Source organism: Phyllostomus discolor, chromosome 5, assembly GCF_004126475.2.
Source record: "Phyllostomus discolor isolate MPI-MPIP mPhyDis1 chromosome 5, mPhyDis1.pri.v3, whole genome shotgun sequence".
Classification (NCBI taxonomy): domain Eukaryota; kingdom Metazoa; phylum Chordata; class Mammalia; order Chiroptera; family Phyllostomidae; genus Phyllostomus; species Phyllostomus discolor.
In genome coordinates this window covers 63,213,214-63,239,885 of record NC_040907.2, presented here as the reverse complement: position 1 = coordinate 63,239,885, position 26,672 = coordinate 63,213,214, and the positions used below count along the sequence as shown (strand labels likewise).

Sequence of the window (26,672 nt, the reverse complement as noted above, 5' to 3'; positions counted from 1 at the left end):
AATAATGATTGTTAGACTAGGATTTCATTCAGAATTGAAAATGTACTTCAGCGGCCAGTGTAAGTGAGAGTGCTTCAATACTAATGGAATTGGTCGAAGGAGGGTAAAGGAACCAACATTTATGAAGGACCTATTAATGTTATCATGAGCTAATGTTTGTAAGAGCTGTAGGAGGGAAACATTATGTTATCATTTAATAGATGGGGAAACAGACTTAACAGGTAATTGACCTCAGCTTGTACGGATAGTAAGTTGTTCAGCTGTTTCCAGTTTTTTCGGTTACCTTTAGAATTTCTGTTTAACGTAGAGAGACACTTATCTGATGGATGCTTAGGTGAATATAGTGTGAATATCTAACTTAGTAAACATTGGTTCATCTTCACTATGTCTCCTTTCCTGCTAATCTCCCAGGGATAAGATCAGAGTTTTTGTGAATTCTAGAATATGGTCTTGTGTTTTATATTTTAGGACCAGTGATAAAAGGAGAAACTTGGCCAAACAAAAAGCTGAGGCTCAAAGGAGGCTTTATGGTCAAAATTCAATGCGAAGGCTCTTACCGGGTTCCTCAGACTGGGAACAGCAGAGACATCAGTTGGAGAGGCGGAAAGAGGAGTTGGTATGAAAATTTTAACACACCCACATTTTGAATTGCATAATTCATTTCTCAGGTTTTATTTGTAAAATTTCTTTATTCTAGAAAGAGAGACTCGCTCAAGTACGAAAGCAGATCTCCAAAGAAGAACATGAAAATCGACATATGGGGAATTATAGGCAAGTGCACTTCCTTTTTGTATAGATTGTGAAAGTTAAGTGTCAATACAATTAGTCTACATTTTATAACCATTTAGGCTTGTTTTAAGCACTATTTATTTTACTTTAAGAAAGTGCTTTTGTTTAATATTTTTCTGGGATGAAAAGGTCATCAGCAACTAGATGGTGCAGATTTGGGAGACCCCTGCTAGCCAGCCTTGAGGGGGGCTATGTGAGGCCTTTTAAATCTGAGAGTATCTTGTCCTTATTTGGTTACAATGTGGTATTTTGAGGAAGTCAGGTTTCAGGTCTAGTATTATTTCTGTCAATTCAGAGTGGTTGCTATATTTTGTTTTAAACTTTTAATATATCAGGAACCAGGCAAATAATGAAAATATCCGAAAGAGCCAGGTATGAGACAGTAGCAAGCGTGTAGACCCTGATGAACTGGAACCCTTCCCTCTACAGTATCTGCTGCGACAGGACAAAAGGGTGTTCCCTAAGTTCCTCCGGTAACTGGACTAAATCCAAAACTTCCAAATTATCCCTCATCACCTAAGCTTTCTCCCATAAAGTTCTGTATTCCTTCAATATGCCCAATTGCAATGGTTTTCCAACCACCTACTTCTAACTAAACCCTTATATTGTATCATCTGTTTAAGATAATTCTCTAGATAAACTTTGTGTGCGTGACAGATGACAATTTATGTATTTTTCATAACTATATACATCTTTATTTCTGACACCTAGTGAAGTGCCTGGCAGAATAGGTGGTCATGGATTATCGACGTAGTTGACCTTCACTCTTAACAATATAATAGCTTCTTTTACACAAGTTGGTTTATCTGACTTTATTGTAGACGAATTTATCCTCCTGAAGATAAGACTCTACTTGAAAAGTATGAAAATTTGTTGGCTGCTGCCTTTCAGACCTTTCTTTCAGGAAGAGCAGCTTCATTCCAGCGAGAGCTGAATAATCCTTTGAAAAAGATGAAGGTAAAGGAATGCATGTTTATACAGAGGAAAAAAAAATTAAGCAAAATAATATGTCTTGAAAAACAACCTACCTCAGTCCCACATATAGAAACGTTTTATATTGAAGATGTACTTGCTTCCATTTTAACAGCTGGTAACATTTCATAACCAATCAAGCGATTTCAAAAATAAGATGTCTAACAAGACAAATTATACATTAGAGAATGTTGATATTATGTTGTAATACCAATCTATTTTAATAAACATGTCCTACAATAGAAATGTGTATGTGTAACTGAATAAAAAAAATCCGTTGTATTTACCAAGGGGTTTGTGATGCTGTTGTTATTTGTAGTGTAACTGACATTAAACAGTATTCTTTTCCCACGACTGCGTAGGCCTGGCTGTGAGAGGTCGTGCAAACACATACGCATACCCACAAACTTTCTACCACCCACACATAGAGATCTGTTAACCTTACTAAAGGGTCTGTCAGTTATCTATTGCAGCATAAACCACTTCATTTATTTGCTTATTATTCTGCACTCTTGTGTGGGCTCACTTGAGTGGTTCCTTCTGCTTATCTTGAGAATCAAGCTATGATTCACTCCATTTATCTGAAAGGGCACCTGGGGCTGGGTGCACAGGATGGCCTCACTTACCTGTCTGGAGCCTCATTTGAGATAGCTGGAACACCTGGGCAGCTTGCTGGGTATTTCTTTCTCCATGCATAGTCTCTCAGTAGCATAGCCAGATCTCTTAATTCGGTAGTTTGGGGTTCCAAAAGGGAGAATTTCAAGAGGGCAAGCCCAGGGTGCAAGTGCTAGTCAAGCCTCTGCTTGCATAATGCTTACTAATGTCCCACTGGGTGAGTAACTTTATGTGGACCCATTAAAACTCTTTGTACTTTATATTACTTGACATCCCCTGACAATGATGTATCCTCGGTATCTTGGATAGCCTCTTATATTGAGAGATTCAAAAATCATGAGAAATCTGGGCTTTTCACTCAGCTTCTACAACAGAAGGTTGCAAAGCCACTTTTTTAGCTGCCTAGACTTGAGAGACAGAAGCAGAAGGAACATTGTATACCCCAGTGTTTTTTTCCTCCAAATTTCCATCTTTTGATGTGTGCAAATGTCTTACCATTAGAATTATGTCTGTGGCCCTTCTGTTTGTCTTGACCCAGACGGTGAGAGACCTTCAATTTTCTTCACCTGTTTTATAATCTGATTTCTCTCTCCTAGAATCTATCCTCTTTCCTCATTACTCTGCTCCTCCATCCCTACTTTTCCTAGCAGAAACCTAGGAGTTTTGGAACCAAGTAAACCTAGATTCAAATTGCAGTTCCCCCATCGTGTTAATTTTGTAACTTTTGCCTAAACTATTTGATCAATAGTTTCGTTGTCGCTAAACGAGTAGTATTAAAACTACTTATCAAGCTGGTTGTGAAAATAAAATCGAGGTTAATTAAAAGTCTATTAAAGCATTTGACACATAATAAATGGGCTTCAAATCTGAATTCCCTTTCTACCTCTATATTCAAAATCTAGGTTAAATGTTACTGCTTTGTGCCGCTGTTGCACTGGCCTGTGAGCCCAAATATTTATACTTTCTTTACTAATGTTGCTTTGTAGTAAGTGTTGAAATCAGGTAGTGTAAGCCCTCAATTTGTTCTTTTTCAAACTTGTTTGGCCTCTCTAGGACCTTTTACATTTCCATATATATTTTAAAATCATCTTGAGAATCTTTTTTAAAAAAGGCTACTGGGATTTTAATTGGGACTGTGAGAACCCTGTGAAACAATTTCTGGGGAATTAACGATACTGAGTCTCTGATCCACTCATATGGCACATCTCCATGTATCTGAGTCCTTCATTACTCGGCTGTGTTTGTAGTTTTTGCTGTGTAGTTCTTATGCATCTTTCATTAAATTTATTCTAAGTATTTGATTTTTTTGCTACTGTTGCTAGTAAATAGTTTTTAAATTTTTTCATTTTTTTGTTTGTTGCCAGGATGTAAATATTTAATTATTTTCATATGTTGCCCTTATATCTATCAATTTTATATGTTGTATTTTTATTAACTGCTATTTAAAATTATTTTCTGATATTTATTTTGGTTATTTAGAAGTTTGTTCCTTAATTTTCATACATTAAGTTTTGTAGTTTTACTTTTGTTAGGGATTTCTGGTTTAGTTCATTGGTGTTAGAAAACATTCTGATTTGTCTTGTAAAATGAATTGAGACTTGCTTTATGTCTCAATATAGTGCTTATTTTAGCAAATGTACCAAGTCTACTTGGAAAAATGCGTATAGTGCAGGTGTTGGTTGCAGAGATTGATACATGTCACTTAAGTACACTTGGCTATTAGTGTTGTTCAAATATTCTATGTCCTTTTATATATATATATATTTTTTGGCCTACTTGATGTACCAGTTACTGAGGAGGATTTGTATATTTAGTTCTGTTGATTTTTGTTTCATATACTTTGAAATTATGAAGGTGTCTTCCTAATGAATTCCTTTCCTATTTTATCATTATGAAGTGTTTATGTTTCTCTTGGGTCACATTCTGTATGAGTAATAGAGACACATGGGTTTCTATCTCATGGCTACTGTTGGAGCAACATATCTTTTCTATCCATCCCCTTGCTTTCAACCCATCTGTGTTCTTACATTTATAATGCCTCTGGTAATTACCATATAGTCAGGTCACATTTCTTTTAAATCCAGTCCAACAATGTGTCTTGAAATCATTTTACGCAATAACCGGTGTAGTTTGGTTTATGTCTGTCTTTTGCTCTTTTTTTTCCTCTACTTATACTATCTATTATTATTTTTGCTTCCTTTATTCTTTTGGAAAATCATTTTTTTAATTATGTCATCTTCACTATTGGCTTTTACTTATATTTGCAGCATAATGTGAGTTTTTAAAAAGTAATTACAATATGCATCCTTAAATCATAATAGTCTACCTTGAATTAGTATTTTACCACTTCACAGACCACATAAGAGCCCTAACAGTTTAATTTTATTTGGTGCCTCTCTAGACTTAGTGCTGTTATCATTTATTTTACTTTTACATGTGTTACAGTCTTCAACATACATCATTATCACCCTTTTGAAAGGCACTCATTGGGCCTTTCGCTAATGACCCACTGAACCGTCAAGAAAAAGAGCAAAGTAAAAATACCGATTTGGGTGAAGTGGCAGCATGTTCTGTAGTTTTGCTTCGGTCAGTGGTGTGACAAGGGGTTAAAAAAACCCATCATTATTATTGTGTTCTGAGTACCAAGTGGTCTTTAATAGTTTTATAAATAGACTTTTATATTTATACACATACCGATCCTTTCTTGTGTTCTTCATTTCATTCTGCAGACTCATACTTCCGACAGGGTCATTCATCTTTCCTACAGTTTGAGGAAACTTTCTTTAGTATTTCACATTCCTTTTGGTATGAATTCTCTCAGATCCATCTTCCCTCCCTCCTTCCCTCCCTTCCTGCCTCCCTCCCTGCCTCCTTCCCTCCCTCCCTCTCTCTCCTGAAATTGTCTTTTACTTTGCCTTCATTTTAAGTAGTTTAACTGGGTATAGAATTCTATCATGTCAGGCTTTTTTTTCTTTCAGTACTTTTAAAGGTGTCATTTCTTTGTCTTCTGGTTTCTGTTGTTTCTATTCAGAATTCAGCCATTGTTATGTTTATTCTTCCTCTGAATATGCCTTTTGTCCTGACTGCCTTTTCTTTTATTTCAGCATTTTGGCTTTGATGTGTCTGTGTGTAATTTGTTTACCTTGCTTGTGGTTTTATCATCTTTTTGAAGATGTGGGTTAATGTCTTTCATGGTTCTGGAAAATTTTCTTTCATAATTTCATTAGATATTTCTGCTGTATTTTATATATTGCCTCTTTAATGGGACTCTAGTTTCACATATATTAGATCATTGGACAGCGTCCCATATATCTTTGATGCCCTATTCTGTTTTGCTTTTTTTCTCTCTTTCTCTGTGTTTCAGTTGGATCATTTTCATTGGCATATTTTTGCTGTCTCTAGACTACCATTGAGCATACCAAGTCACATCTTAATTTTAGATTACGTTAGTCAGCTCAAGAATATCTATTTGGTTTTTTAAAATTTCTCTTCTCTGGTAAAATTCAGTATCTTTCATTCGTTTTGTTTCCTTTTTCATTTTTTTCTATAACGTATATAATAATTATTTTAAAATCCTTGTCTGTTAATTTTAATGTTTGGATTACTTAGGGTCCTTTTATTTTTTTCTTTTGATTATGGTTCACATTTTTTGTTTTTTTTGAATGTCCTATAATTTTTATTTGTTTAACAGACATTGTTTATAAAAGAATCATAAAAAACTGATATTATTTTCCACAAAAAAAGGCAAATCTTTCTTCTTACAGGGTGCTAGGGTGAAGGGCTAATTACTTTGAGTTATAGATAAGTTAAAGAAAAGCAAAAGTGAAACTACATCAAACCTGAAAGCTTCTACATAGCAAAAGAAACAAACAAACGAACAAAAAAATGAAAAGGCAACCTACAGAATGGAAAAATATTTTTGTAAACCATATCTAAAATAAAGAGTTGATAGCTAAAGTATATTGAATTCATATAACTCAATAAAAATCCCCATCTTTATTACAAAGTGGACAGAGAAACTTAATAGATATTTTTCCAAAGAAGATATTGAAATGGCCAACAGACACGTGAAAGGGGCTCCACATCACTAATCATCAAGGAAGAACAAATCTCAGCCACAGTGATGTATCACCTCACACCTGTTAGAATGGCTGTTATCAGAAAGACCAGAGTAACAAGTATTGGGAAAATGTGGGAGAAAGCGAATCCTTGCATATTCGTGGTGGGACTGTAAATCAGTGCAGCCACTGTGGGAAACAGCAACCTAAGTGCCTGTCCATGGGCAAATAGACATAGATGGTGTGGTGTACACCTACAGGGGAATATTGTCCTGTGGTGAGAAGGGAGGAAATCCTGCCATTTGCGACAATATGGATGGACCTTGCGGACATAATGCTAAGTGAGATAAGTCAGACACAGAAAGACAAATACTGTATAATATCTCTTATATGTGGAATTTTAAAAACTCAAGTAAAAAGGGGCTTGGTGGTGGGGTGGGAGGTTGGAGAGATGTTATTTAAATGTACACACTTGCAACTAGTAGTAAGTCTGTCCTAGAGATCTAACGCACTGTATAGCGAATATAGCCAATGATATTTTATTTTAATCATTAAGCTTGCTAAGAGACTAGATCTTAATTTTTCCAACCACTAAAAAGAAATGCTCATTATGGGACTTGGTAGAGGAATTAACTATAGCAACAAGGGCAATATTATAATATATACATGTATCAATATTCTGTACACCTTAAATTTACAGTGTTACATATCAAGTATATTTTAATTGAAAAGTAAAACTAAAATAAGAAAAGTTGAACTGGGTCCAGGCTGGGTTTAGTAGTTTTAGTTTACCTCTGGTTTCAAGTGTCTTGGAGGTGAAATCTGTTCAGTGTTTATTACAGGCCTCATGCTCTATTGGTATCTAAGAACTGTAACACCGCAGAGAAGTATTTCTGGCTTCCATCCATGCCTCCATCCTCCCACATCACCTCCTATGCACTCAAACTGCTGTCACAGAGATACAGCAGCGATGAGAACCAGCTCTGTGGGGCTCCTCTAGATGTTACACTAGCCAACACGGTCGCAGAGAACTCCATTGGGTTCTTTATCCTGGCAGACTCTCTGCCTGTTCTAGACCTGATCTTTGTCCATCTGTGTCCAGACATGACTAATGATCCCAATATAGAAAGTGGTCACTCCTCTCTTACAACCCAGGAAGAATTTCTCCCTCTCTGGTATTTAGGGTTTTTTTTTTAATGTTACTTTTTATCCACAGCTTTCTGATGCCTTAAAAATATGATTATTTAGTTTATCTGTCTTTTTCTAGCTGTTATGATGAAAACACTGTCTGACTTTCTCTTAAACAGAAACAGAACTCCATGTGTTTCATTTTAACTATTTGTGCCTTGGAATTCATTGTGGAATTATTATTTAATCAAACTTTATAGAAAAAATATTTTGGTATTTTAATAGCTAAACCTTCTTTGATTGATATGAAGAATAACTTATTTTATAAATTTCTGCATAGTGATGCTTCTAGTTTCTTCTAAAACCTTTTTTAAGACATACTGAAATATAAATCATGTAAGTAAAAATGAGATCTTTTTATAGGTTAAATAAATAGCTCAATGGAGCCATAGATTATTCAGTTTTCAGTATAGCTGTTATAGTCCTATTCTGGTTTGCTCAACATTCAATTGGGTGTTATGTTTTTATAACTTTTCCCTGTAATACCAAAGTGATTCTAGAAGATAAGAGAAGGTATTAAGCCTATAGATTGAAAACTTTTTATACAGTTCTAAAGATACTGTTGTGTAATAGTTAAAATTTTTAAAGTTTCATTAAATTGTGCCCATTAAGTAAATACTAATACTAGATTGGAAACTATTAGACCAGTCATCAATTTTCTGTCTGAAGTTGCAATACTACTTTGCAATGATCAATATAGAAATGATCGATGACATTGTGGTCTGGAAAATTAGAGTGACTTATAGAAATTTTGAAGTGTTCAATAGGCTAATTTATTGAGTTATTTTACTTTCAGATTTTAACAGTATACTAAAACATAAAGATATGTTTATTATAATGCATAATGGATTTCAGCAATGTATTATATTATCAGATTTTAGAGAAAAAAATTTAAGAGTTTTTTATGACCCTTTATTATTCATTCGATCTGACCAATCTTCATTAAATAGTTTTAGGAATCCTAGTATACTCTTTTCTGGAGATTAATCAACTTAGAAAAATTCTAGGGTCCATTGGTGATCACAATTTGAATTAAACATCTTTTTAAGGAGGAAGATATCTTGGATCTTCTGGAGCAATGTGAAATCGATGATGAAAAGTTGATGGGAAAAACTGCCAGGCCTCGAGGACCAAAGGTGCTGTACCTTTTCCTTTCTTAGTATCAAGGTAGATGCTATTAAGTACAGATGGTTTTCCATTTATATTTATCACCATGGGAATGGCCAGTATCACTTTCAAGGAGCTTACAGACTCTATGTCCAGGACAGATAGAGTTGGTTACCTCACACTTAGAAGTTTTGTTTTTTGTTTTGCTAGTTTCCTTCACTTTTTGGATTTTTTTTTGTAATGCTACTTAAATCCTAGTTAGTCAGGGCCAAGAGGGACTTAGAATTAATACCCTTATTAATAGTTAGTATTAAATTTTCCTTTTATCTCTAGGCACATAATTATTGGAGAAGTGCAGCATTATAGATAAGGCAAATAATGAGTCTAGAGATCCTTATTGGGAACCCCATATTTTGCTGACCCAGCAACAATGAAATTGTGTTAGTTAAAATAGAGTTCCTAGGATAAAGAGAAAGCTGTCATGCAGGCAGAAATGAGCAGGTGGGTGCTTTACCTTCATCTGCTCTGTGATGATGACATCAATATGTTCTTTGGTTATCTGTCAAAGTCCTTGCTGCTAGAATAGGGAAAGGACGAATTTGTAAAATCTTGGAAACTTGTTCTCTGTGCTCTTTTTACTTTACGCTGCAGCAGTACTAAGCAGTGCCTATGTCCTTATACTCATCGTGCTCTGCTGTCCTTTGGTGCTTTCCTCAAGCCTCTGGAATCCCTGCCTATTTAAAAAAATCACATATTCATTGCTTGATTGATTAGAGAGCCCCTCCTAATCCAGCTGAACTCTTGCTGGCTTTGTGAAATCCTCACTTCCCTTGTTAGATCTTCCTTCCCCTCCTCCTGCTGTACCACAAATAACTGTTTTATAGAGCAGTTGTGACAAGTAATTGCTTGCATGTTTGTTTGCCTTAATACAAGCTGATAATTTCCTTGAGGGTAGAAAGTATATTTTTACCTTTACATCTGCTATACCTAACACAGCATCTAGAACTTAATAGGTTCTCAGAAACTATTAGTTGAATCTGCGTACAAGGGCCCGATTGGCTGGTGGAAGAGCAGATAAGTGAACCAAAATCCATGGTATATTGTGCCAAACACTGCAATAAAGAGAGTGGAAAGTACTATAGCAGCATAGAGGAGAAGGGATTGGTAGACTGTGGATAGCTTCATAAATGCCATTTGAACTGGGTCTTTAAAAATGAGTAATGCTACAAACATGTAAGATGGGTGGAAAGACGTTTGGGGTAGAAGGAACATTAAAGGCGATGACATGGAGTTGTGACACTGCATAGGTTGTTAGAGAAACATGAAGAATTTGATATGACTCCAGTGGAAGATTCTTGGAGAATAAAATGATGCATGATGAACCTAGTGAAAGATACGTATCTGGTGGACACCAGAGATCTTGGATGTCAGACACTATTCTTTTAAATTTTATCTGCTGTATTGAAGAACTGCAGAAAATGTCATTGCTAATTCTTTGGAACAAATATATTGTAGAGTATGTAAAAGTGAATACCTTCGTGAGCATTGCTTCACTTTGAAAAACATTGGGAAGTTTCCAGGTTTTACATATTGATTATCACAATTCAGCAAACCAGACGTGAGACAGCCTGGGGCACACTATTCATGGCAGAATGGCCAAGACAGAGTCCTGAGATGGCCTTCTATTTTCTTATGTTTTCCTCTGCTTCATCAATAAGATTTATTGTGCAAATATTTATGCAACCTGTTATTACGCAATTTTATTATGCAAATAATAAGTATTTATATAAAAGGTGACCTCTTGGAGGGCAGAATTCACATTGTGTATTTCTAACCACTATATTCCAAGCAAGTGAAGGGAGTTAATATATTTGTTGAAATGAATTGGTTAGTTCCTGTAGTTATTAATGCCAGCAATATTTCAGAGTGGTTGAAAGCTGCATAGTCAGTCAGAAGTAAAAACATTTTTACACTTTTCACTTTATGTGGACTGAGGGTCTGGGGTGAGCCAAGCTTCCGAGCAGACTTTCTCTTTTAGAGCGATGATACCACATTCCAGACACTTCAGTGTTTTTACTGGTAGGAGAATAAAGGATAATTGAAGATAATCAAGGTTAAATGAAACTTGTACTAGGAGAAATAATTTTCACTTATTTGAGAATCTAAGAAATATTAGCTGCAAAAGTAATAAATACCACAGAAAGTATTAACATTGTTTTTTTTCCAGCTGAGTGCTAGGTGCATGGGTATTTGTTTTATTATTCTTTATCCCATTTATATATTTTCTTATTTATGACCCAGTTGGGTCATAAAATATAATTGGGCATAAAAGCAAGTAGTAGGTCTGTGTCATAACTCAATGCCAATTTACAGATTCCATTTTGTAGTTGAGGCATTGTTTAGAATTTATAGTGCTGTGACTTCTTATTAGTTATTGCTTCAACAGTGTATTGGTCAAAAAAGTTCCAAATGCATATATGACACATTTGTTTGTTTCCCCTTGTAATTGTTTAAAGGGTCAGATAAGTTATTATGTAGTTGAGCTCCTTAAAAAGCCTTAAATCCATTTGCCTACATGAAGGAAGGCACTACTAGCAAGCCTGAGCACGCCACTGTTTCTTCTGGGTACACTAGATTCTGAAGAAACATCCTTCCTCCAGATTATTCCTCAATATTGTCAGGATGTTTGGTGATGGTGTTACTGGTAGATGTTCTTATGTATAGGTCCTTGAACATTGTTAGTGCTCAGTAACTATTACACTATCAAAAGGAAAACATACTTTTAAATACAAGTTGGTACCATAGTGTATTAAACTACTTTCCTCCTTTGGTTATTATTTATTTATTTTTGTCCTTTGCTACGCCCATAACGTTAAGATGATCATACTTTGGCTATGTATGCCAGGTCCTTCATGAAATGCTGTTCCTCTCCTTAGCTTTCATCCTGCACTGTTACCTGAGAGGATAGACCCTATTTTGGGAAATCCCCTGGTGACGAAGGATTTCTCTGTTGTATATACTAATATCAAAACATTTTTGTTTGATTTAACAGAGAACAAGAAACTTGTGTAGAACTGTCGGGAGGTTTTTCCTCATTGTGACTGAACTGCATCATTTAAGAAGGGATCTTTGGCAGGAGCAGAAAAACTAGTGGATTGCATTGTGGGCCAGGAGCAGCGCCAGGGCAGCAGCACTCGGGGGCATTTCCAGATTTCAATGAAAGCAGTTTGCATAAGCGAGAAATTGAAAGTAGTAACTGATCATGTTAATAAGATTTTTTTTTGGAATTCTGACAAAATAACACATTTTCCTGTATTTTAGCCTCTGTGTTCCATGCCTGAGAGCTCGGAGATAATGAAAAGACAGAAGTACTGGAGTAGTGACAGCAGTTATGACAGCAGCAGCAGCTCCTCTGAATCAGATGAAAATGAAAAGGAAGAGCACCAAAATAAGAAACAAGAAAAGCAAGTTACTTATAATCTTAAACAGTCCAACCACTACAAATTAATCCAACCATCCAGTAAGTTAATTTCTTCTCAGTTAGTTGTTATGTGAAGAAATACAGAACTGAAATTATGGAACTCAATAAAAAGACCTTGGGCCAAATGAACTCTTGTCATATGTGAGGGGACCTGGATTCTATCCCATTTCCTTCCCTACCTGACCTGGGCATATCCCACAATCTCCTTCAGGATCTGCAAGTAGAACATAAAGGGCTGACCTAAGGATCTCTATAGTCCATTCTTCTATGTTTCATAGTTTTTGTTAAGCCCTAGCCTTTTTCTTAAATCCTCACCTGAGAATATGTCTACTGAGAGAGAAACATTGATTGGTTGCCTTCCCCATGTGCCTCAATCCAGGATCAAACCCACAACCTAGCCATGTGTCCTAACCGGGAGTCCACCGGGATGATGCTCCAACCAACTGAGCCACCCATCCAGGGTGAGCCCTAGACTTTCACATGGGTTTATAAAAGGTGACTCCTGGCCATTCTGCTGATGGCCTTCTTTCTTAAGCCAATATATTCTCTCATTCCCTTTCCTGCTTTTCCTACCTCTCTGTCACCCATTTTGTTGTGTATTCTTGCCTTTTTTAAAAATGTGTCTATGTCTAGGTATTTGACGTGAGTGTATCTGCGAGTCCCACAATTGTGAGATAGTTTTGTTTCCTCTCACTTTTATCATGGACAGTACTAAAGTCAGCTTTGGGTGTGCTTAGGAGAATAACCAACCAGCTTCTTTGTCTCCACCTTTTTCATCTTCCTGTCTTTGCTGTCCACATTTTTTCTTCCATTCTCCTTTTATTCCTTCTTTGATCCCTAATGTGCACTCCTGTGCCCATCATTCTTTCCTCAGGTGTCCAGCATCACTGTTTGCCCAGGCTCAAGGAGACACCCCTCCCTGTTGTTGCCTCCAGGGCAGGACTCACTCTGAAGTCCTGTCTCTCATTTCCCTGTTTGCCTGCCCTTCATTATCCCAGGGCCCCACTAAAGGGACAGTTCCATCGTGTAGTAAACACAGTGGTGAGACTGTGTGCATCTCCAGCACTGGCTTCATATGTTAGCTTCCCTGAGAGCGTGTGTATGTTACACCTGGCATTCCATACTTACGGCAAAATGCATTGAGGAATGCAGAGCTAACAGATGAAGATTTTAATGGCCTTTCATTTACTTCTAAATTATCCCCCAAAGATACCTGCTAATGATGCTATCTTTGAGGGTTTATGTGTTTAGAGGGAAAATAATGTATCATGTTCCATTTTATTTGTTTATTTATTTACTCATTTAAGGTATGTTTATTGACCACCCATTCCAGATTTTATAGCTATTTTATGTTTCTTCCTTTTTTTCTTAAAGACGCCTTAAGTACTTTCACTGTGCCTGTGTAAGTGTGACTGTTCGTCTTTTGGAAGCTGACCTTGTTCTGCCCAGATTTTGTCAGATTTTTTAACCCCTGTTGGCTAATGTGCCCATCCCTCAGGGCAGGGCGAAGAAAATCTGCTCCGGTTCCTGTAGCTCTGAGATTGTCCTTTGTTCGTTGACCAATAAGTAAATGAATCGAGATGGGGCAAATGGTGTACTGAAGCTAGCGTAATTCGATTCCATATCTTTTTTCCTAAGTATTATACTTTAGTCATTAGAAATTGCAATAAGGCAATTTCTTTGTTTTATATTCTCTCTTAGACTAAGTAATAGCATAGCCACAAACCCTCCCTGAATTTTCTGTTCAAAATGATGACAACGACTGAGGACAAAATCCAGATTACGTGTAACACTTTCTGTTGTAGACAGTTATTAACTTAGGAAATTCAAACTTGTAGTTTTGAAGAATATATTTTGGTTTGATACAAGATAGTCATATATAAAACTATATGAAATTTTTCACATAATTTGTGTATTCAAGTTACAACTATTTTTTGTTAATTGACCTGAATATCATTGGCATGTCTAACTACTTAATTACTCTGTCTGAATTTTCATTGTATGCAGGGGGAAAATGCGAATCTTGGTCATTCAAGAGAAAGGATATTTTCCTTCTGTACCTATGATCATATGATAAATGTCTAAACCAACACCCTAGGCCTTAAGAGAGAGACCCAGGTACAGGTTGTAGCACATGCTTCGGGGGAACTTGCCTAGTAGAAGACTGACCGGTGGTGTGTGCCCACACAGCCCTTCTCTGGAAGCACTGTTTTTGTGATTTTCAGATTGAGATGGAAGTTACTAGTTTGAACAAATGGAAGCATTTTTTAAATATATGTTATAGCTTGCCTGAGTATACTTTTTTTGTACTCTTTAGAACTAAGGAATATTAGGTTTATTATCTATTCAAAATATCATTTATAAGTGTTTCCCTAAAGATAAGGTTTATATATCTACTGCCTTTAAAAAGGTTTAAACTTTTTTCAACAGCTAATGAAGAGAAATATTTGGCTATTCAACCTGCCTTTATGTGAGTTTTATTAAATTATTTAACCAATGAGGATTAATACATTTATAAAGCAAAGAGAGTATATAGAACAGAAAGTATATAAAATATGTGAACTAAAATATGTATGTAAATTATTGATAATATTGAATGATGTTCTATTTTCCTGTGTCAGGAATCAAATTTCCCTGGGATAGTTGGTTCTCTCTTTTAAATTTTCTCAATATACATTGGGGAAGATACTCTACGGTTTTCCCTACTTGTTTGTTCTGATAACAACACTTTAGTTCCAGATTCATTTTCTTTACTTAAACCATCGCTGTGAGAATTTAAATTCTGTCTGTCATGTGAATAAGAAGGCTATCTAGTACCACTCTTGTAATAATTATATATTTAAACTCCGTTAAGATAATCTCTATGCTTTTATTCTGCCTTTTTTTCCTCAAGAGCCCAAAAGTCTATAACTTGTCTATTTACTGTGGCCATTCTCTAGACTGCTGTCCATCCTTTCCTATGGCTCCTGCTGGAAAATATTGTTTATAACTGATGTACAGAATCTAATGAATGACCAGTCTAATCTAAGGATAGTGGATAGCGTTTTCTAGGAAGAGGGAGACACTAGCATTAATATAGCTCAGGATTAAAACCTGAGCTTGGCACACTCTCTTGTCATGTGACTTTGAGAAAGTTCTTTTCCTGAGCTTCCAGGTGATGGAGAGTCCCACCTCAGAGGGTTTCTATGAGAAGGACTAAGATATAAGTATATGTGGCACCTGGCAGGATGCCTAGCTTATAGAAGTTGCTCCATAAATGTTAATTTTCCTCTCTTCTGGTTCTTCTATGTCATGTTTTAAGAACAGAAAATTAAAGCATTGTTAATATTATTCTCATGATAACCATTCTTCATACATGACAGGGGTTCTGCACCACATTCACATTTATCACCATGCTTCTACCATGTGGTCTGTTAGTTTATGTAGACCAAATACGATGGGAAATTTCTATTAACTGTCCCTCTTTTCCACCACTGATAGGCTCCATAAGGCGTTCATTCAGTTGCCCTCGGTCCATCTCTTCTCAGTCACCTTCTAGTGCAGATATCCGGCCCCTTTCTGCTCAACAAATGATGCCAGCATCCCGGCCAACTTCAGCCTCTCGGTCACACTCCTTAAACCGTGCTTCTTCCTATGTGAGGCAAGTGCCTCAGAGTAATGATGCCAGCTCTACCAACTCTCAGATGGTAAGTCATCTACTTTGCTCCTTTTGAGGTTACAGGAAGCACTGTACTGAGGATTTAGGTATCAAAGGGATCAGCTGAGAGGAAGACAGATTGAACCTCAGGTCCTTCCTGTCATTCATCTCACGGTCTCCTGGGGTTTGGATTGTTCCATTGATCTTAGTCTGTAATTTAGTATGAACTCTTGGAAGGCAGACCAGTCTATCACAGGCTCTAGGATGGACACTGAAAATAGCATTTTATTTTCCATTTTTTTATGGAGTAGGATAATGTTGTTGAAAATCATTAGAGGAAATACGTGATTTTGCAGTATATTGTGCAGTATATTTGTAAATTTGGGGAAATTTGTTATATGGAAAATTTTCTTTAATGGAACTCTTGGTTAATAAGTTAAAAAATAAACCATTGATAAATCATCCTTAGAGTACTGAAATACAACATTATGTTTTCTGTGTATTAAATTAACATAATATTTCCCCCTTAATATGAATTCTAGAGATTCAGTTTTGAGGAAGTCAGCGAATTTATTTTGCTCTCTGACTTACTTGTAGACACTGAAATAGATAACTCCAAATGCCTTCACAAAGACCAGGAATTTTTTTAATTTGTTTATATAGTGTGGATGACATCTCCAAATTGAAGAGTCTGAAAACTATAAATGAATGAGTCTCACATGTTAACAATTATTTTTTTTCCTAATCAAGAATTGCCTAAGGATCCCTGACCCAGTGTGGCTTAGGTGGTTTGGTATTGTCCCTCACAGCCAAGGGTCACTGATTTGATTCCCAGTTGGGGCACATGCCTAGGTCTCGGGCTCTGTCACTGACTGGGGACACACGAGAGGCAGCTGATCACCATGATTGATGTTTCTCACATCGATGTTTCTCACCCTCTCTTTCTTCCTCCTTTTTCCTCTCTCTAAAAACAAAAAAACAAAATTGCCTAAGGTATGTGTGGCAAGTGAAACTTTTGACCAGGAAGTCATTTTTGACTACTCATCTCTTGTTTTTCAGTATTGTGAGCTAACTAAAATACAACTGTGCAGAAGTGGGAAAGGCAGTCTTGGGAAATCATATCCATTTATTCCTGAGTTCAATTCTAAGAATAAATGGAAGAATTTTTTTCTTCCTTTTTCATTGCCCTCCCAATTAAAAGTACACTATTTTCACCTCGAAATGTCTTTCAGATTATAGTGGCACAATGAAATAAGACCCCCTCCAAATATCTGTATTCTTTCAAATTTAAGAGCAGGTCTTTGCGGCGACTGAGAACAAAAGAGCAAGAAGACGATCTAACAAGTCAGACCTTGTTTGTTCTCAAGGACATGAAGATCCGGTTTCCAGGAAAGTCAGATGCAGAAACATTAATTCTGGTAGAAGATGTGAGTATTTGATGTATCAATATATAAAATTCCAAGGAGCTCATATCTTTTACTCTTAGAATATTAAAGTTTATTTCCCAATAGCATTATTCTCAGTGACATAGTAAATTTAATTGATGTTCTTTTCAACCTCCACAAGCTTTAGAACATAAGTGACTATTTTAATTGTTATGATTCATGAGCAGTGAGAACACATTTATAATTAGCAATGCAAAATATCTTTCAGTGCTTCGCTCCATTTTAATGGTGCAACTGCTTCATCAAGTGAAAATTCGTGTTATTCAGTTGTTGTCCTTAATGATTAAAGAAATATCAAGTTAAAGATGCTTCTATCAAGATTTAGAAAGGCCTCATATGGAATGAGATGTGGCATCCTGAGTGGTTTTGGTCAAATTTTGAAATGGCTTGTGCAGTGTGTTTTTCTTGTTATGCACACATTTGCGCCACCCAGTGGAACATTCGAAAATGGCAGAGTCCTAAAATTCACATTAAAGTCAACGCCTTTTCCTAATTAGAAAGAAGGACCAAGTTATCTAAATATTTCCGGTGAAAGGATATTTCTTAATTTAAAGTTCTGTCTCTTCATTCAAATATCCTTTTCCAGTTGTCGTTCGTAGATAATTCCTCAGTAATAGAACTTTGTTTTCTGGTTTCCTTAGTATTATTTCTTTCTGGAGGAGAAGGCACCATCTTGTGGCCAGTTGTAGGATAAAAACCACAGCTATGCACTTGCCTTTCTTTCTTTTTTTAGCATTGTTTTTGTCTAAAGCAACTGTCTAGAAAGAGACCAAATGAATAATAATAAAATGACTTTCTTAATTTAAAAAAATCAATAATGGTAATTTCTATTTTCTAATCATGACATAGTTGCAACCAAAGCTCCCAAATGTTGTGCATTTTGTTATTATGTACTTTTTAAAAAGTGAAAAGAGCATCTTTTTACACATGACCTGCTATTTGTTATGTCAAAGGAGAGGAAGAAAAATGAACATTAGTTGTAATACATTATGCTAGATAGGTTTTATTTACTTACATTGTCTTATTTAATCAAGATGTTTTCTAAATACAGCCAATAACTTTGTACCAGACATTTTACTTATGTTTTTTAGTGATATTAGTAAGGTACCACATTTTGAATCAGGTGGAAGAGAAATTTGATAATCGGAGAGAACTAATATTTGTGGCTAATTCTACAAAAAAACCATATAGACTTATATGTTTATTTATAAACTTATAAATAGACTTACATGTTCATTTATAGACTTAAATAATAGTTATATCAATTATTAGATTTACTATATATTCACTATATGCAGTAAATATTTTAATCTGTTTACTACAGTATATATTACTAGAATATACATTAAGAAATTTTGCAGATTTGACAAAAACAAAGAGGTAATATATACTGGCTACCTTCTGTATTATTCAATATTCTGTTATTATGGGTGATGTGGTAAATATAGATTTTGGAATTAAAATGGGAAATCTGTGTCTTATGCTTCTTTGCAAACCTTATGCGCCTGAAGACATTTGACTTTCATTCACTAGGGATTGTGTATTTTTTACAGCAAGAATCTAAAGCTTTTGGTTCAGATGGCTTATTAACCTTATGTTAGAAATCTTTGCACCTGTCTTTTTATGAAAGTACACATTCTTCATTACAAGTAATATTATAGTGCTTTCATTTCATTACCTAAAATTGGTTTCAGCCCATTTATTTACTTTTGTTTGTTACTTTTGAGGAAAATTCTAGGCTATATTTCCTAATGTTTCTCTCCCACAACAGATCATTGGTAACTGGAAGCATCATAAATCAAAGGTGGCTTCATATTGGCTCATAAAATTGGACTCTGTAAGACAGCGAAAAGTGAGTAATGCCCCAAAACAAGTTTTCCCTTTTAGATGATGTCTTAAGTTGGGATCATTAAGCCACATTCCTAGTCAAACTATATACACATTTTTTGGTTTACTCACTTCTTCAATAACTACTTATTGCATACCTACTATGTTTCAGGCACTGTTCTAGGTTCTGAGGATAAAAAGTGAATTAATAGAACCCATGGTCTCAGAGAGCTCACAAAAACTTGAATAGAGCAGGTTTAAGAGTGAAAGGTAGAGAGGAAGAAAGGTAGAGATGAAGAGATTTGCAGTTTGTGTGGTAATGAAAATGACCTAGAAGAGAGGAAAGAGAGGTGTTAGAAAACCCTCGAGTAAGTGAGGTGGGAAGGTTCTTCCTACCCAGGAGCGTTTATTCTAATAGGAGGGAAGGCAGAGGCCAGTCTGTGTGGCGGGAGACGTGGTTTTCTTTTGATGGGGAGGGGATTTCGGAGGTTTGAGGAGACAGTGGAAGGTTTGCAATTGCTGTTTTGGGGAGTAGGAGAGGAGAGTGGCCAGCAGCCCCAGGGGCCCATCAAATGCACTGCAACATTATTTTGGGGAAGAGATACTATTTTAGGCGTTTTGGTGAAGGTGGTGTATTCCTTCAGTAATGTAAGCTATTATTTCCCCTTTCTAGGATTTATTTCTAATGAGCTGAAAGTTCACACTAATCCAGTGATTACTTTAATTTATATACTTTCATCTGAGTAAACTAAGTTCACTATTGCATATTCACATGTTCAGCAAATAATTAGTTGGTGTTGTGCCCTGTGCCGAATGCTGTGCTCTGTGGAGGAGGGCACAGCACAGCTGGTAACAGAAGTAGATGGCGAAACACATTATAAACCCTGGTACATTTTTGCCAAATCAAAAATGGCCTTGATTGATTGAAATATAGACCTTTTATTAGAATAACTATCCTGAGTTTCCTCAAGTCCATGTACTTTTTGTCATCTACAAGTTAGAATAATGTAAATAAGTTGCAAATTGAAATACAACAGATAGTTCAGAAACAGGATAAAAATATTTATAAGATAGTAACACATGATAAATGCAACATTTCAAATCAGTGTAGAAAAGGTAATTTTCCCCCTAAATGTTACTGAAACAGTTGACTACCTACTTGTAAGAAAATTAAGTTGGTGTCTTTTTCTCTTACCGTATATGAAAATAAATTCCAGATAGACTACAATTTTACTTCTAAAAAAGAAAATACTAGAAGTTTAAAAGAAAATGTAGAAGGTTGTATTTATAAGCTTAGGATGGGAAATAACTTTTTAAGAAAGGCCTACAACCCAGAAGTCTTTTAAAAAAGACCAACAGATTTAATTACATAAAAACTTAACAGATGGCAAAAGATGTCTTAACCCAAGGTAGAAGGCAGGAGCAGTGAGGAGGGCGCAGTGAGGCGAGGTGGTTGGGCACTGCAGCACAGAAACTTGACCCCCAGTAAAACCAGCCCCTCCTACGAAGAGATCAACAGAAGACCAACTATCCTATAAATATTAATAAATAAAGTGGCAAGTGTACAAAAAGACTAAGAAAAGACAGTTATCTGCTGATAGCTAATTAATGTACAATAGATCCTTGGCCTCACTGATAATGCAGGAAAAGCAAGTAAAAACCATCATATTAGCAAAAATTAATAAGACAGGTAATATCCAGTCATGGAAATAGTATGGAGAAAAGGCTCTTCACTATACAGTTTGAGGGAGAATACATTGGTACAACTCTTTAGAATGGTAATTTGCAGTATCTATTAAAATTACAAGTGTCCGTAACCTTATGACTCAGCAAAACCACTTCCAGAATAACAGTTGAATGTATAAAAGATTGTATATGAACATTCATTGCAGTGGGGTTTGTGAAAGCATAATATTTGAAGCACCCTAAAGGTCTATTAATAGGTTTAAGTTTAAATAAATTATAGTACATCCATATGACTCAGGTGCATTAAATCAAATACTATTCTGGAATGATAGATCTTAACCTGAGGTACATCACAAGATTATGACTCATACCCTACGAAACGAACGTGTATTGGTAAAATTAGCCAAATTAGCTAATTATGGGTGAAGGATACAAGCTGTAAGCCGCCACCTAGTGCATGGTTGCTGGGGGCTGTATCCATCCACTCTCAGGTGTCTCTCTTTAATACCTGGCAATAGTCTGTGTTCAGAATGACAAGTGCCAACCGTGTAGCTCCCATCAGCAGAGAGGGGGCCTTCCAGACTTGGGTGGCCTTAACTTTTATTCTCCAGTAGTCACCCATATAGTCTTGGTGACTGACTTCTACTCTCTGCCCAAATGAAGTTAAAATGCCAGGTTTCTCTACTGTGAGTGTCATCCCACATAACTTTCTACAAAGACGGGGATGTTTTGTGTCTGCAAAGCACAGTGCATCCGTCATCGCTGGCCTTCTGTGACTGCAGTGGTGAGCACTTGGAGTGTGGCCATTGTGACCGAGAGCTGAACTTTCAATTGCAATTAATTTAAATTTAAATAGCCAAATGTGTCTAGTGCTACTGCATTTAACTGCAGATGTAGACAGACCCTGGTAACCTTGTAGATATGCCTTTAAACAAGATGTGTCTTGGTTATCTTCCTGCTGAGAAGTTCCACCGGAGGGTTTGTAGGAATGTCCAGTCAGGGCTGCATTGCCTTGGGCATCTCAAAGGGGAGCTCCTCTGTCAGCTTTTCCTCTTCCTTGTAGCACACTGAAAAGGTATCAGGGTAGGAAATTAAACAAGTTATGCAATATGTATTTTCCCATTTTAATCAACGTACATTCTATGATATTTTAAAAATATATATCTAGTATTACAATTTTTGAAAAACAAGATACCAAAATGTTAAGACGACGCATTTCTGGAGGGTAGACTTACTGAGACAGGGGAAGGAAAGTGGTGACATTTTGTGTCAATTTTTTTTTGCTTTTGTATGTTTCTATATATTTTTCAAGTTAAAACAATCTTTTTAAAAATGGGATAATGACAGGGAGACCAGTGTGTCTCTGAAGCCTGTCCTCCCCCGCCCCCCCCACCACCCTTATCAACTATTATCTGTCCCTGTGGTAAATCTTCATTGTGCTTGGCTGTGCTTACCATGTGCCATGAGAGGCTTCTCTATTAATATTTTCTGCCTTTTTAAAAGCTAGGGGGTGTGTCTTATTTTGTAGTCACCTCACCTATGAAAGCCTTTTCATCAGCATCTGTTAATTTGATTCATTTCAGGCACTTTGATGAACTCTGTCAATAGCAAGCTGACATCCTTCTGTACCCTTTTTTCTTTACGAGTGATGTGTGTTTATTTGAAGAGCAACAACAAATTAAGACAGTTCTGTTCTGCTTTTTAACACATACTATGAGAAGTTCTGATAACCACTGTATGGAATGATTAAATGATGTGTGTGAAAACAATAGTATTTGTGAATTGGAAGACAACTTTCATGTTCAGGGTTGTCATGCTTAATTGGGTTTATAAATTTTGAGTAAAAATAAATGCTTGCGTATAAACTACTGGCAAGTACTTATGCCAGTATTTCTACTTCCCCTGTGAGTATTGACTCTAAAAATAATTGAAGTGAGTTGTCTCCGTGTAATCTTTTCCTCTAGTTCTCAGATGTGCGGCCACATCTCTGTATTTACCGGCACTGTTATGTAGAGTAAGTGGAAGCACTAATGTGAGAACTGTGGTTTTTATTACAGTTTGTGTCCCTAATTACCCTTTCTTTGAGCTACTTTGTTTCTTCTGTTTTCACCTAAGTCAAAGGTGCTGTATTTGCTTTGTGCTTATAAAAAGTAGTAATATACCTCATCCCCAACAGAGAGCATGTTCAAGTCCTATAGTTTGCACTTTTCCAAAGAGTTACAGGTATTCTTCTACACAGGTAATTAATTAAAAGACAGATATATTTTGGGCAAAAGAATTCATAGCTTGAATTTTGACTCTCGGGGTAAGTAAGGGATGATCAAAAGCAGAGCAAGTTTATTGTGCAAAACCGCCCACTTTCCCGGTGGCCCCGAGAGGTGGTGGAGGGACGCTGGGCCCAGGCCGCGCTGAGCAGGGGGAGCGCTGAGCAGGGGGCCCGCTGTCCACACTTGTGCAGTGAACTCGTAGCCATTTGTCTTGCTCTGGTCGTGATCACGTGTGTCTTTTTCTTTTCTCAACCGTTTTGTTCATTAAGAGTTTTTTTTTCCAAAACAGACTCTAATTCCTCAAACATAAAGCGAAGAGCAGGGCGCTCCTGGGAGAAGGAGCAGAGGGCATCTTCCAGCAGCGTTGGTCCTGTGACGACATTGTCCCCCTTGCCAGAGGGTAACTTACATGCTCACACCCGGGAGTAATATTTGGATAATAAGGAAACACATTTTTGTAAAGCTTTACATTTTTGTGAAGTTAACCTCTCTGAATTCATGGCCTCTTTTCATGCTAATCCATAAAAACAAGCCTAACAAATGTACAGAGCATGAATGCTAGTCATCGAGCAAGCCAGCAATGGAGGTATTGAGCTTTAACAAAAACAAAGACTTTTGTAATTTGAGATTTTTTTAATGTTTTGTCCATTTAATCAATAACATTAGAATTAAGTGAAATATTTACAATTCACAGAGATATAGGATGGAATTAATCATTGGGACAAACTTAAATGTGCTTAGCTGATTTCATTTATATATAATACATATAAATATATAACATAATATCTATTATAAATATATGTAAAACATAAGAATATATAAAAATAACTTTTCTCAGAGATTGACTGACTGAAATATTTATTTTGACAACAAGAGAGCTAATGAGTTGGAAAGCGCATTGAAAAAACTTTTAAAGCTGTAGACGTTGATGTTACATGTTGATAATAGGTCATGGAAAGAGGCACTGGACGTGCAGCTGTGTGGACTTGGGCCCAATATTGTCTCTGCCCTTGACTTGGGGCAGGTAACTGCTCAGAACTTCCCTGAGATTCAGAACATGAAGCGTGGGAGGGGTCTTGCGAGGAAGGGAGATATTTGGGAAGGGGCTGTGGCCTTGGAAGTTGTAAAATGCAGCCTGATTTTTTTCTTTTCTACTAAGGATCCTAATACCAAGCTGTTTCTCTGATGTACTTTATTATACTAAGAATTCTTCACATGTGGAATTATTTTGGGTAGAATGCATAGAAATGATGTGCATTGGGTAGAATGCAAGAAATGCATAAAAATTGGCTCTTGGGTTGTAACATATTGACCATTTGACTATCTGTTGAAACCTGTGCTATTGCTTTATAAAGCTAGAAACCACACCCAGGAAAGCAAAAAGAAACCTACAAAAATGTGGGTCAGCTGTGGAGTGTAGTATTAGATTATTATAAAAAGTTTCCTATTCACAAGGCCAAGGATTTAACTAATTTACATTTAGATGTGGATTAAATGGATCTATCCTTCTTTTGGCTGTGATAATAGTCAATAATCATCAGGAGGCTGTGTGAGTTCAGCAGACTTGAGACCGAATTAGCAGGGAAAGAGATTTTTAAGAGAAAACACTTGAGAAAGACTAAGGGACAGGAGAGTATGAGTAGGCGGGAAGAGCTTCTAGACAGCAATGAGGTCTGACACCTGTGAGTGAAATGCAGCAGGAGTGAGGAGGAAGAACCTCAGACTTCAGTGAAGTTCAGAGAAAGCCCTGTCCAGCTGATGGGGAGCCCAGAACAAAGACTGCTTTTTGGGAGATTGAACTGGACGTAAATGGTCCCTCTCTAGTATCCAGCCATGGTCGGTCCTTTGCCAGGGGCAGTTTGGGGAGAGCATAGGCTTGGCTCGAGTGTTGCAGTGATCCTGGATGGGGAAGCTGTCTGTTAACTGCACCCTTAGAAACAGTTCAGTTCAAATGGCATGTCTTCTTGGCTGCCACAAGGGCTGCATGGGGTGTGACTTAATTTGACAAACATTTATTGGTTGCCAGCTTTGTACATAGGCTGTGATAGGCACTATTGGGGATTTGGAGAGTTGTTTCTTCATTTATTTATTTGCTTATTCAACCATGCATTGAACAATATTAATTGAAGGACTACCATGTCCTGAGCACTATGCAAGGTGTGGAATGCACAAGACTCATCGAAATCTCGTAATTCCACTTAGAGACCATTGTTGAAATATGTATCTCCAGGAACAAAGCATTTGCTGGTTGCTCAATAGAATGTTGTAAAACTGTAAGATAAGAATGCCATACACACATGCCTTATTTTAGATTTTCCATAATGGATGTAAAAATTAAAGGTCAAGGATGTAGAAATTAAAGACTGAAAAGTATCTCCTTCAGGTGAAAAGGAAACAGCTAACCTTATTGAATGTCATGTTGTGGTAACTTCACACTGGCATGATTTAGCTTTCTGCCAAGAATGCAGTTGCTTTATATAGTTTGTAAGGAACATATGAAGTATAAAAATATTGCAGTGTTTTTGGTTTGTGAGGAATGCCAAATTTACTGAAAAGTTTCTTCTCTAGGCATAAACTAAGATTGGAGGGTGAAGAGAGATAAGTAATGATATTAAGGTTTGCATTTATTTTAGGGTTCTAAGATATCCTTGTTTATCAAGTATTTTTTCTCTAAATAGTCATTTAGAAAAAATACCTACTGTAGTTGCTTTTGCATGCATTTTAGTGTTATTATTTTCCATCTTTCTTTTTATTTACGCTGACATAGATGCTATACAGAGCTGCATGCTCTGCATCAGCAAAGACGCCTTTCCCCTGTAGCCATGGCTGCCGTGTGCATCATTACTACGGCATGTAGTCCCTTTAATGTTATTTCTAAACCTCCCTCACCTCATGCCATTATTTTAATTTAGGACCAACTGTTCAGCCATATGGAGCAGTTTGTCATTCAACATCTGTGTGTTCTTGCAAAAATATCAATTTTTGTGCTTTATGACTTCAAATGTGCTATGTTTCATATGGAAAAGACAAATCTTTTCATTTTATTAATGTTTTGATTAAGTGAATCTTCCATTTATTTTTTTCCTCTGGAGGGCTTCATGTTGGATTGGGGGGTGCTTTTAAAAGTCCCAATGTCGGGAAGTGGGTGCCCGTATTCTGTAAGCTTGCCTCACTTGAATCCACTGGTACACACAAAGGGCACCTTGCTGACCATTTGTTTTTGTGTTTCACAAATTGTTTATCTTCCACCCATTTTCTTCTAACCCTGAAGCACCCAGAAATCCAAAAAAGAATTACAAAAAGAACTGGCACTGATTTACCTCATCCCAGCCTGATTTCTTGCCTGTCTGCTCTGCCTTTCTAAAATTATTTAGTGGGTGTTTTGCTGAAGGTGCAATTGTCTCCCTGTCTGTATGGTCTTTTAGGCAAACTAGTCCTTACACCTAGGCCCTGATGGGGTGAGAGCCTGAGCAGCCTTGTTCACACATAGGGACCCCACCCATCTTCCCCAGTGTTACTTAACTAGAGGTGAATTTGAACCTCAGCAGAAACAATCTGATTCTCTCCTAGGGCTTAGCCTGGACTGGCCATGTCAATTCT

At 36.6% G+C, this 26,672-nt stretch overlaps 1 protein-coding gene and 1 non-coding gene across 2 annotated transcripts in view; both read left to right on the top strand.

Annotated features, from left to right (window-relative positions):
* The window catches only part of TTLL7 (tubulin tyrosine ligase like 7), a 142,036-nt gene that overhangs the window by 79,722 nt on the left and 35,642 nt on the right, over positions 1-26,672 (top strand). Inside the window, exons 11-18 of the mRNA XM_036026342.1 lie at positions 469-616; positions 698-771; positions 1,611-1,746; positions 8,672-8,758; positions 12,051-12,249; positions 15,691-15,896; positions 17,140-17,274; positions 19,064-19,144. Coding sequence (XP_035882235.1) covers positions 469-616; positions 698-771; positions 1,611-1,746; positions 8,672-8,758; positions 12,051-12,249; positions 15,691-15,896; positions 17,140-17,274; positions 19,064-19,144 — 1,066 coding nt within the window. The remainder of the gene's footprint in view (positions 1-468; positions 617-697; positions 772-1,610; positions 1,747-8,671; positions 8,759-12,050; positions 12,250-15,690; positions 15,897-17,139; positions 17,275-19,063; positions 19,145-26,672) is intronic.
* Positions 4,844-4,980, top strand: LOC114498313. Its single transcript, XR_003684743.1, has one exon. It is a non-coding gene; the product is annotated as a small nucleolar RNA SNORA21 (small nucleolar RNA).